Source organism: Crassostrea angulata, chromosome 4, assembly GCF_025612915.1.
Source record: "Crassostrea angulata isolate pt1a10 chromosome 4, ASM2561291v2, whole genome shotgun sequence".
NCBI classification, from domain to species: domain Eukaryota; kingdom Metazoa; phylum Mollusca; class Bivalvia; order Ostreida; family Ostreidae; genus Magallana; species Magallana angulata.
In genome coordinates, this window is record NC_069114.1 from 4,131,373 (window position 1) to 4,144,993 (window position 13,621).

At 34.9% G+C, this 13,621-nt stretch overlaps 1 protein-coding gene across 1 annotated transcript; it reads left to right on the top strand.

Moving 5' to 3' along the window:
• The first annotated feature begins 8,125 nt into the window (after positions 1–8,125).
• Positions 8,126–9,973, top strand: LOC128181889 (uncharacterized). The gene has a single exon (XM_052850454.1). It carries the CDS (start codon positions 8,154–8,156, stop codon positions 9,813–9,815), a length of 1,662 nt encoding a protein of 553 aa, XP_052706414.1. The 5' UTR covers positions 8,126–8,153; the 3' UTR covers positions 9,816–9,973.
• The last annotated feature ends 3,648 nt before the right edge of the window (positions 9,974–13,621 follow it).

Consider the following 13,621-nt stretch of genomic DNA (forward strand, 5'->3'; position numbering starts at 1 on the left):
TACAAATTGTCCAACACTTGATAACATGCATCCAAATGTTCTCCGTCGTTTGTTCTGAGCGGGCACCTGTTGAGAACACCGGGAATTACACGGAAACGCCCACTAACGACATCAGGACTTTATCCTTACTTTTTTTATGAAGTCGCCTTAAAATTACATTGTTACAATTCCAAGCTAAAACTATGTAAGCTCTTGATTAAGTAAGTGTCTGGTATGACTATTTTATTTTGTCATATGTAAAATGTTGTTTGTCGTATTGTTGAGACTATTTCATTCATATTGTGTTTTAACGTCAATACCAAGGAAAGACCTTAAAGAAGTTGTGGAGTAGTGTGAGAGATATCTTTCTCTATTTACGTCGATTGGTATGTGACTTGATTTTCTTTGGTGGGGTTGAAATGGGGGGGGGGGGGGCAATGTGTAAGAATGATTTGTATAACGTTCTTTCTAGCTCTGCTGTTTTGTCGACCTTTGACTTCTGACCTCTAACCTTTTAAGTTGGACCTGCCTGGGTTCAATTATCCGCCGTGCAATGACAAGGCTTGTCTTTGTTCTTTGAGGTGAACATTCATAACTCTGTATTGTTGATCATTGAATATAGTTAAGGTGTTAAGGTGTCTAAAGAAGATGCATGCGGAGATACACCAAAAGACCCGGAGCATTCCGACTGCGCAGAATCTACATATCGTCCAACAATGAGACTATCAATGGTTCCCAGCCAGTATTCTTTGTGTTGGGCTGCCGTGCAGACTCTATAATTTATAGAGTTCCACAGTTTGTGGTTGACTCAGTGACAGAATCAAGGTACCAGCACCCGGAACTCCTCGACGTTACAGAGCTGACAACAAGACAACAATAGGACATATATACCGTACCAGCGTCAGTTCTTACGAGGGTTGATCTCTCTCTCTCTCTCTCTCTCTCTCTCTCTCTCTCTCTCTCTCCATTAGTTTTCGTTAATGAGAAACAATGTTCTCTGATGAATTGAATCTTAGGGAGCTACTTAAGACAATACAGTATTCTCATACCGGCATACAGACCATTATGTGTGTGTGTGTGTTGGTGTATTTTGATGTGCTTCTTCTACTGTATAAAAAGCAAAAATTAAAAGAAACAAAAAGGTTTGGTCTCTCATATGCATGCACCTTCAAAGGCCAAGACAACATAGGTCAATGTCTATATAGAGATATATTGATCTTATTTAGCCTTGTCGTCAGTTTCATCCCAGAGAGAGTGACAGACATGTATGTTTCCATGGATATTGATAAAGTTTCCATGAGCAAAATGCATATACCTGTATACAGGTATGCATGTATTTGTAATTTAATAATGAAAATCCATACAGATGCCGTGGTTAGGTGGAAAATCGATACAAAAAATGAAGAAAGCTGAGGAAGATCTTAATTGCACGTATTGAACATATCACGGAATCCACCCATACCCGAGCTAAGCCAACACCTTTATTATATTTAATTAATTTAATTGATATTATAAAAAAAACCTCTAGAAGACTGACTATCTACTTATAAATACTACATGCGTTTGAAAGAACATAATAGAGATAGATCACGTATATCTACAGACGTGGAGAGTGGGGATTCTGGACCGGGAAGTCTATTTTATCAAGTTTCAGAATGAAAGAACGCAAGTTCCTGGAAGAGAAAGACCCACCGAGCTGCTGACTAGATCATCGGATATCTTGGCTGGAAGTTGATCCCCAAATACAATTAAATGAATGTCATTTTGTTTTTTATTTTATTCATATACATATGTAAAGTTTTTCTGATTTCCCTGTGTACTGATTGTAGAGACATTTATTATGTCTACAGTCGTCTATTTGGAATAAATTAAAATATGACACTAATCTATGAATTTAACTCCTGTAATTGAGGGTAATGCTTATGCGTGTAGTCTGAGAAAGTAGACAAGACTTTTAAATCTTTTATACATATAGAACGCATAATTAAACGTTTTTATGTGTCAATACATATTGATTTAAACTTGGTAGATTTATAGCGCATAAACGTAATAAGATAGGATGTTACACTTTATTGCAAAAAAAACAAAAAAAACAACCCCGTTTTATTTAAAACTTTCAAAAAAGACAAATATGCAATCATTAAGGTCTAATTTGTGAAAATATTCGCTATTTAGTCTGTCCCACTACCTCCCCCGCCTCTGTCAAAAAATAATTAAATCAAAATCCACCAATGGCCTAAAGAAAATAAACTACGTGTTCTTGCTTCGGCGGAATGACAAAAACAGGAATTCTGTTTACTTTATTTTACATGTTATATGGTGTATATACGTAGTTGTGTTTACACGTGATTTAAATTACATGTATGTTTGTAATTCTGTTTATTGTAGGATGAATGTGAAGTCACCAACCAGCGAGAATTCTAAATTAAATAAACACAGTACCCTCCAGGAAACATATATATATATATATATATATATATATATATATATATATACAGTGTTGATTGAATGCAAATATTTTAGTAAGACTCCAATTAGAACTAATCAAATGTATTGGTACCCTTATTGGATTAACGATCCATCACTAATTAAGCATTGCAACTTTTTCACAGAATCCTTGTAGTAATTAACGATATATAAGACTTTATGATCAATTTTCTGGAAATAAATTGAAAATCAAACCTATATTCAGATAAATTTGATAATGTTTTAGTCGATATTTCAACAACAAATCTACCCCAAACCTTTTTCCAAATCTTAGGCGACATGAAACTTATTTTGTTCTTTGACTAAACAATACAATGTACAGTCAACGTACTTTATTTTGGCGGTATTGTACACCTAACTCAATGTTTTACAGAAGAAAAAAGTTTTCATCTTAAAACTACGTGCAGCTTTACTTAGATATAACACCCTCCTTATTTTGGAATCGATATTTTTTGAAAAACCTCGAAGCGACGAGAAACTGTAATCTACAAATTTCGCTTTGTCCCCTGGGGTCCGAGATAAGTCGCCTTCTGCCTTTGATCGTGGTAGGGTGGTCGTGCATTGTTTCTCTAGAAGGACAAAGCTGTATTGAAATCATTTCAAATATCTTTGCACTATACAACACGATTCTTTCCTACTCTAATCTGGTTTTCTTAAATCCGATAGTCATATTGGAGAAAAATAGAAGAATATGTTTCAACTTTTAGATTTGCTTTGTAGTGTTGCTAATCTCATAGTAAAGCCAGCTCTTATGTCCTTAATCCCATTGTGGATTTGTGACTTTTATAATTTGTAATGACCTCGTTTTTAAGGTTGAAATAGTTTTGAAGTTTTATTGCTGAGAAAACACTTTGGAGAGAGAGAGAGAGAGAGAGAGAGAGAGAGAGAGAGAGAGAGAGATTTGCTGACACATATAGAATTATTTTTTTATGGGGGTTTTAAAAAGAAAATTTAGTACAAATACTGTTTTCAGAAGGGTCTCTTCCAACCAGCCAAAATTCCCCAGTCCTCAATCTGTACTTAAAATTAAATTTCACATCGAACAAATCCTTACAGTTATTTGATGAAAATGACTGGACAACGCGTCAAATTTCATAGATTTTTCGTATAAAATCTCCCCTGCGTAAACCCTAATCTATAATCGTGTGCTTTCTGCACCTTTACACGTGTTTCTCTAAAAAATAAAGATAAAATAAAAAGTTTGCAATTCTGCACGCTGCCAGTGGTTATGAATATAGCACCTAAAAACTCCAGATTATCCATTTGATTAAAAAACAGACAGGCGCGGATCCAGAATGTTTTTTTCAGGGGGGGGGGGGTGTCAGAGGGATATTTGAGTTTGCCAGTGGGTTCGATGCATTTTCTCGGTATAATTTTACTATGTAAATTTTACCATGTAAATTTTAGGCCCGTCTAGATCCGCGCACGACAGACGTAGATCAAAGATACTTCATCTCCTTGAGTAGCATGAGCATATTCAAAAGACACATTAAATATAGTCCGATGGGATAATTAAAAAAAATATTGAACTAATAAGATCAAATTGTTACTGCATTAATTGATTTAAAAAAATACAATAAATGATTCATCATCTTATTATTTTTATTATAAAATGACAACAACGTTAACTTCGGCAGTTGACGGAGAGTGAAACAGGAACGACAACTCTAGATAGAGCAGTTTCATTGCCGGGAACCCACGACTAGCCTCGCATACATTTACGGTCTCTTTGTTAAGGTGGCTCGACAGGTTAACACATAGGACAGAGAGATTAATAAAGTTTTAGTATTAGTATTTAGTATTTTTTTGAAACATGATTTTACTATTCATAGACAAATAATAGTCTTATAGTCTTATAGTCTTATGAAAATCTTATACTAATTTTTTGGTAACGTTTTAGATAAGCTTGGAAAATTGATTGCAAACAAGATATTCTACAGCATAAAATTTGGTCTTAAAATTTTTGATGTGCAAATTAGAAATCATACTCGGTGGTGATAAATATATGACGAGTTATATATTTTCTCTGCAATTTTGCTACCTATATCATATCCATCATCAACAGAAAAAACCCAACATTTTAGGGAGCCTGTAAAGTGCGAAACGAAATCGAAACGAAACGAAGCCAATCGAAACAAAACGAAACCAATGAAACGAAACGAAACCAAACGAAACGAAACCAAATATCGAAACGAAACGGAATTTAAACTAATATCAATTTTGACTACATAAAAGTGAAGTAAATTCAATGAAATAAATTTTTGAACCATAAACTATAACTACCTGTATGTATGTTTTAGATTGCCGCTGTAAATTTTTAAGCCGATTATCCGAAATTTGCAAAAATTATATAATTATATAAATAAGTGATGCACATTCCTATATTTTTTTAATGTTTCAAATTTGTTTCATTAAATGATATTTAGACGTTTAGAGAGAGAGAAAGAGAGAGAGAGAGAGAGAGAGAGAGAGAGAGAGAGAGATATGATGATGATGATGATGTATTAAAGGGGACATTCTAACAACAATTTTCTTTCTATCGATTTGAAATATTGTAAAAATGAAACGATCGAATACAATGTGATTTAGAGCAGATGGTTACCAGTTTCTAACATATAATAAGAATTGCTTTAATACCGTGGTATGTATAGCATGAATTTGGACGTCGTTATTTGACAAAATTAACGTGCAATATAAAGAGGTTTTTTACCTATGCATTACCTTAAATCAAACCCATTCCCTTCTTTTCTCCGTTTCACACGCACGCACATTGTATTTGATTCATTTTTACAATATTTCATATCAATATAAAAAAAAATCGTGTAGTTGGAATGTCTCCGTAAATACTGTAAACGCACTATATTTAGGGTGTACACTATTTGGCGGAATATAATTTTTCAACAAGTTAGCATGAATTTGATTTACCGCATTTCTGAATTTACCTTTTTATCGACTTATATATATTTTACATTTGGCAATGTACTTGATTTTGCGGATGCCGTTTTCCGCCAAAAACGCAAAATAGAATACACAGCCAAAGGACTAAAGACAGGTTTTTTTTATATACTTTTACAGTATGATAATCTTTATATTGCAAATTAATTTTGTCAAATTACGACGTCCAAATTCATGCTATACATATTAAAACAATTATTATTATGTGTTAGAAACTGGTAACCAACCAGTATGCTCTAAATCACATTGTATTCGATCGTTACATTTTTACAATAATTCAAATCGATAGAAAGAAAATTGTTGTTAGAATGTCCCCTTAAGTATCATCATCATCATCATCATCATATCTCTCTCTTTCTTTCTCTCTCTCTCCCAAACTTGCGTATATACTTTGCTATGTGATGTCGCTGATAAGTTTTAAGGCATCTCTCTCTCTCTCTCTCTCTCTCTCTCTCTCAACGTCTGAATATCATTTAATGAAACAAATTAGAAATATTTAAAGGTATTAGGAATGTACATCACTTACTTGCATAATTATATAATTTTTGCAAATTTCGAATAATCGGCTTAAAAAGTTACAGCGGCAATCTGAAACATACAGGTAGTTATATTTTATGGTTCAAAAATTTATTTCAATGAATTTATTTTCACTTTTATGTAGTCAAAATTGATATTAGTTTTGTTTATATTCCGTTTCGTTTCGTTTCGATTTTTGGTTTCGTTTCGTTTAGTTTCATTTCGTTTCGATTGGTTTCGTTTCGTTTCGATTGGTTTCGTTTCGTTTCGATTGGTTTCGTTTCGTTTCGATTGGTTTCGTTTCGTTTCGTTCGATTTCGTTTCGTTTCGTTTCGATTTCGTTTCGCACTTTACAGGCGCCCAACATTTTATAGATTTATAAAAATTTACCGAAGACATACTATATAGTATATAGAATACCGGAGAAACGTATCCAGGAGAAAACGTGTCTCCAGCTCCACGAAAAACGTACAGGTACATTATGACATTTCATCTTGGAGCAAACGTACCCTAGAGAAATCGTAAATAAGATTTGAAAGAGTTTAAAAATTATTCAAGGATACAATAAAATAAATTATATAAATATATTGTTATATATTGTTATAACAAATTAATAAAAATGTAAAATACTGCTGCGGCCCTAATACGATTCCGTAAGTTCCTAATTATCTATCTATATATAATTATATCATTGACGAGTTTATTGGGTGCCGAATTAACCAAGTGACGAATTTACCCCTACACGTTTGTACCGCAGCAAATAACCATTGATGGACGGTAACCTTCAGACCAGGAAGTAATATCATACCTGTGGTTGCCATGTTAGAGGGGTTTGTAAATTATAGCACATTCCATTTACAAAGCACAAGTAAATAAGAAATGAATATGATAATATTGGATTACATATAATCACCTTAGTTATGTCACATGTATAAGGCATCAATAACTGAATAATATCAGTACACACACATAATATAATATTAGTTTAGGGGGAAACTTGTGGGATCTTGTACACATGAGGAAAAAAAAAGGTACGTATTTCTTGAACTGATTCATTAAACTGAACATAACTGCTGTTAAATATATTAAAATATATATTAAAAAAAAACAACCAGTAGGCCTAGATAATATAAGCAAGGGTCTTGCGTTTAAATTGTACACTCTCTCAGTAAGTCGATATACCCTATCTTTATCCCACCCTAACCCCGATGACACACAAATTAGCTTTTTTGGCCGAAGGTTTTTGAGAAAAGTTTTTTTCAAAGATTTTTTCGATATAAATAGGGTATATATCTCGATCTCTCTTCCCATATATTTAACGGCTTATTGATAGAAATTCAGAGGCCTGCCAAACTGCACAGCTCCAGACTTTGATTGAAAATTGTGTAATATGAAAGGAGGTCCTTCGCTGTACAATGTACATTTGCTGAGAAAAAGGTTGAACCGTTCACATTTAAATTAAGTTGTAGCTTTGTCTCAAAATAGGGTACACTAACATCCCTCTTGATGCAGAAACAGATGTATATAGGCTTCATGCACAGATCTAGAGGGGTACTTTGGGAGGGTCGGGTCTGGAGCCCTCTTGGAAATTATAACTTCTTAAATTTACACACAGAGGTTAAAAATTATGAAAAATGACTTGGACCCCTCCCCCTTCCCTTAGTAAATAGAATTATCCACCATCCCCGCCCCCTCACAGGAAATACTCCTGGATCCACACATATATACTTCATCCAGTTAAAGGTTTCAGAAAAAAGTTGTAAAAAGAGGTCGCTCATTTAGTCATATCAGAGCAAGAATCGGCAGTTGTACGTAACAGTAAACTTTTGGAAGGGAAAATAAATGGAGAATGGCTAAAAATCTTCATATAACGATTGCAATTTGAGCCTAATATCAGCGAAATGTTAAAAATTAGGCTGTCTAACGTTTATTCTTTATTTATTATGCACATAATAGGGACCGATATATGAACATGATGAATCATTGTTTTAAAAAATAAAATAAACCTAGTATATTTTTAATCGTATTTTTCCAGTATTTTTAATAACTGGATACATTCATAACATAATTAAATTTTTTGAACTCATCTTCAAATTATAGTAAATATATGAATTAAGCTAAATTATATGATGTATAATGTATTTGAAATAAAGATGTAAGAATTGCTGTTCTCTTATTTTCAGAATTGTCCACAGTTGTGAAGAAATCGTTTGACCATGGACCCTGAGTACAACCTCCAGGATGTGGTACGGTGTCATCTCTGTGAGACCCCATTCCCCCCTCTACACTGTGTCATTTGTAACATACATCTATGTAAAGACTGTGAGGGGAAACATCTTTCTGATAAATCCAAACAACACAAAGTTGTGCCATTCAAATATCGGGGATCTTTTCCTAAATGTCAAAAACATTCTACAAAAACATGTGACCATTACTGTGAACAATGCAACATTCCTATTTGTGAACTCTGTGTTTCCTCTAAGGAACACCAAACTCATGATGTGGAAGATTTATTGGAAATTTTAAAATGCGAACAAATTTTAATACAGAAAGACTTAAAAGATTGTGAAAAATTAATTCATCCTAAATATCAAGAGATTCTATCTAGCATTTCAGAGCAAAAGGCTGATCTGAGAGAAAACTCCCAGAAATTGACAACAGTAATCAACAAACATGGAGAAGACTTGCACAGAGAAATAGACACCATTATACAGGAACTGAAATCTGATCTTGATGAAATGGATACCAAACACCTGGCTGTCCTAAATAAGCAGGAAGATGAAATCAAACACACCATATCTGGAATCACACAGACCATTGCTGATCTGAAGATGTTACTGGCCTCCAATGATGTCAGTCGTGTCTCTGCCTACAAATCCAGGAATGCTGAATTCAGAAGATTGCCTCCGAAACTCACAGTTTCCTTACCAAGTTTTACCCTTCAGAAGATCAACAAAGATCAGTTTTATCAACAGTTTGGTTCTCTGTCAGCGTCATCTATCAAAACAGAGGAACATGGCTACACAATGGACTCTCCCCCTGACAGACCGCTCATTGATGTACCACGGATCATCACAGAGATAAACACGAAGTATAATGGAATGATATTCTTAAATCAATTACACAGTGTGTCCTGTGCGAGTGATAAAGAACTGTGGATGTGTAGCTTATATAAAAACAAAATGAGACTCTACAACGTTCAAGGGGAAATAGTGAAGTCAGTCCAAACCAAGTCAGGGAACAATCCATCAGACATAGCAGTGACAAGGAGAGGGGATCTAGTTTATACTGATGACAGTGATAGAACTGTGAACATAGTGAAGAATAAAAAGATAAAGACAGTGATCAGACTACGGGGGTGGAGACCTGTCAGTGTCTGTAGTACCTCCTCTGGTGACCTCCTGGTTGTCATGGACAGTGATGATGATAAACAAACAAAAGTTGTGTGTTACTCTGGCTCCACAGAGAAACAAAGTATTCAGTACGACGACAAAGGACAACCTCTCTATTCATCTGGTGACATTAAATACATCAGTGAGAATAGGAACCTAGATATTTGTGTGTCAGGCGGTGACGCCCGTGCAGTAGTGGTGGTCAATCAGGCAGGGAAACTCCGGTTTACCTACACTGGTCCCCCCTCTACTCCCAAGGGGTTATTCTATCCACTCGGCATCACAACAGACAGCCAGGGTCGGATCCTGACAGCAGACTCGAACAACCACTGTATCCACATCCTGGATCAGGACGGACAGTTCCTCTGCTACATTGACAACTGTCAATTACTGCGTCCACGGGGTTTATGTGTGGACACCAGAGACAACCTCTTTGTGGCTGAGTACCACACAGGTAAAGTGAAGAAAATACAATATTACATGTAAATAAACAATGCAGGGGAGATTACACAGACATAAGATGATGTGTAATTACATTTAGATAGACTCTATATGTACATGTTAGCACTGTTATTGTTAAAACTGTTTGTTTGTCATGTAAACAAATTATATGTTGACATTTTAAGTACAATGTATTATTGATTCCATGCAAAGAATTGTTCTACATACAGTACCGATCAGACCCAACCTAACACCAGTGTTAACCCCAACTAAACCCCGGGTTTACTTTGGGTTTACTTTTTGAAAATTTGGGTCCACTCAGGGTTTACTCTGGGTTTACTCGAGAACTGCTTTTGGAGTCACCTATACGCACTGAAGTGTGAAGCAGACCTGTATTTTATCTAAACATCCTACTGCCTGTGATTCCTGCCCCTTGTATATTCCGAATACACGTGTAGCGTCTGCTTTCAGGGTCACAATACTTCTGATCGGGGTTTACTCTCTGTGTCCACTCTGGGTTTACTCTTGGTTTACTCTGGTCCACTCTAGTAAACCAATAGTAAATTCAGAAAGTAAACCCAGGGTTTAGTTGCCGTTTACTTTCTGTTAGGTTGGGTCTGATTGGTACTGTAAGAATGTATTTTACTTGAAATAAGTTCAGAGGGGCTGTTTTTCAGGGGTGCGTCTTTTAACCCCAAGGAACCCCAAAGGAACCTCAAGGATACCCCAAGGAACCCCAATGACAAAAATTAATAAATTTTAATACCCAAGGGGTCTTATTTGACTTCAAGGGTCACCTCATAGTACCCCAAGGGTACCCCAAGGAACCCCAACGAAGCCCGTAAGAACCCCATGGAACCCAAATGATAAAGTTATTAACCAGTGATACCCCAGGGGTCTCATTCGAATCAAAGGCTCACCCCAAGGTACCCCAGTGATAGAAATTAATAACTATTTATACCCAAGGGGTCTCATTTGAATCCAAGGGTCACCTCGTAGTACCCCAAGGATACCCCAAGGAACCCCAAGTATACTCATTTGAACCCCAAGTAACCCCAATAATAGAAATTAGTAACTAGTGATACCCCAGGAGTCTCATTATACCCCTATACCCCCACAAATGAAGTTTAAGGGGGTATATTGGTTTCATCCTGTCCGTCCGTCTGTCCGTCTCTCTGTAGATGCAACTTTGTCCCCCCTAAAGAATTTTTTACTACTGCATGGAACAGTCTGAAAATTTGTACATATGTTGATCACCATCTGAAGATGTGAACCTGTAATTTTTTTAGGATCAGACAAGATTTAATGATTTTATGGCAGTTTTCATTTTCCTCATTAAGGTCTGATGTTGAAAAGTAAGGGAGGTAATCCTTACAGATTTTATTAATTAATTTATCGCATTAAAATACCCTAAAATATATTTATATAAATACATTCAAATGGAGGTTTTTTGTCTTTATGCGTTAACTAAATTTATCTTTTATAAGTATTCTTATATATTTACCTACACCTACATCTCCTTGTTTATTGGTAGACAACCCTTGTGAATTTTGGGTGTCTTCCCACTTTGCTATAATTCTGAAATTTTTATGGGTGACTGATTTTAGCTAAGTGGGAATGGTGCTCAGGTAAGGGTTTCAAAGAACAAACTTAAGGAAATTAATTACAGGTAAATTATAGTCTGTTCAATTATTGACCTTAAGCAAATTTTTAATAAAAAAAAAATAACAGGCAGTTTTTTGAGATTATGTTTAAAATAAAGTTAAAAAAATTAATTAGATACTTGTAATAGAAGTAAATTTTGATAATTAAAAAGGGTTTGTTCTATCATGATTGATCGTACAAGCTAATTTTTATTTCGTGTAAAATTACTCAATATTCATTCTTTTGAGGAGAAGGAAAACTATGACATTACTACCCCTTCTATGCCCCTTATCAAGAACCTTGAAAAAATAAACATTATATGGTTCAAGTTTTGGGCTGTTGATTTCAATAATGAAAAAATCTATAAATGTTAATTTTATAAGAAATGCAGAGGAATTATCACGTACATCATACAATTTGGCTATAGTGGTTATGATATAAAAGAATTAAATGCTCAACAACATGCATGTACATTTAGTACTACATTTTCCGACTGATGGAACTATTTCAATATTTTACCCCTGAAATTCAGAAAAATTCTTGTAAAAGGACTATATATATGATGTGGGCCTAAAATGGCCCCCTAAAATGAACATCATCATTTTTCGTTGTACAGATATATATGTGATGTTTTTACATAATGTTCATTTTGATTCAACTGCCCAGAATTTAGAAATATGACATCGTAAAGACAACCTTTTCCTGCCATTTTTGCATTTTTAGCATAAAACAGCTTGTTTTCAAGCAGTTTTTCTTTCAGAAAAAATAGAGAGCATGCTTGAACAAACAAAATATTTTAATCAGAGATGTATCTAGCCAATTTTAAGGCTAATAAGTGACAAAATTTTTTTTACCTGTTCAAGCATGCCCTCTATATTTCCCATTCATAAAAAGATAAGAAATATGTGAATTTTTGACTGATTTTGATTGAAATATAGAAATAGCGTCACTTCTGACGTCATTTTCTGCCAGTGAGTGCAAAAAAATAGGTGAAAAATAAATTTTACATCAACTCTTCTAAAATATAACATAACATATTATTGTACCTGAAACACTTTAAAAAATTGCGAATAATGGGGGCCAAATTTAACTCATATCATATATATATAGTTCTTTGGTACTTCAAATCACCATCCACCAGTTGAAATGGGAAGATGGGAAGGTATCCCATTAAATGAAAGATTTTGTCCTCTCTGTTACAAAAAACGTATAGCCGATGAATTTCATTATAATTTTAGAATGTGATGCAATATCACAAGTCCGAAACAAATTTATAGACAAAATTTTTTCGGCTAGACCAAATGTGTTTTAAAGTATTACATATTAGGGTATCCTTGGGGTTGTATGGTGTATTTAGAGTTATAAATCTGTATGATTAGGGTATCTTTTGGAGTTCCTTGGGATTTCTGTGGGGTTCCCTAGGGTTTATAGAGGTTTTTAGAGGCGTGTCTGGGATACCAATGAGTCCCCAGTGGTATCAAGAATTTTTAATTTGAATTATTAGGCTATATCCTTGGGGTTCCATTGGGTTCTATGGGGTATCAAGTTTTATGAATCTGTATTATAAGGGTATCCTTTAAGTTCCTTGGGGTATCCATGGGGTTCCGTGGGATACCTAATGGTGTCTGGGATATCAAAAAGCCCCGAGGGTGTATCCAGAGATATAAAATTGTGTTATTAGGGTATCCTTGGGGTTCATTTGGGTATCAAAAGTTATATTACTGGGTATCCTTGGAGTTCCTTGAGGTATCCATAGGGTGTGTCAGGGATAACAATGGGGTATCTGTATTACATGTATTACTATTAGAGTACTATTAGGGTATCCTTTAGGTTTCTTGGGGTACCCATGGGGTTCCCTGGGATACCTTGTGATTTGTCTAGGATATCAAAGAGACCCAAAAAGTATCAAGAGATATGTTGTATCCTTGGAGTTCCATACGATATCAAGAGTTATAAAATTTATATAACCAATACATGGGAACCATACAAGAGTATCCCTAGAGTTCCTTGGGGTATCCGTGGGTTTTGTCTGAGATACCAATGAGTCCCTACGGGTATCAAGAATTTAAATTTGTATTATTAAGTTATCCTTTAAGTTCCTTGAGGTATCCTTGGGGTTCTGTGGTGTATCAAGAGTTATGAATCTGTATTTGTAGGGTATTCTTGGAGTTCCTTGGGATATCCCTGTGGTTCCCTGGGATTCTTAG

What these genes read in the sequence shown, in the direction of transcription:
- LOC128181889 (XM_052850454.1), top strand. Translation starts at nt 8,154, where the DNA reads ATGGACCCTGAGTACAACCTCCAGGATGTGGTACGGTGTCATCTCTGT.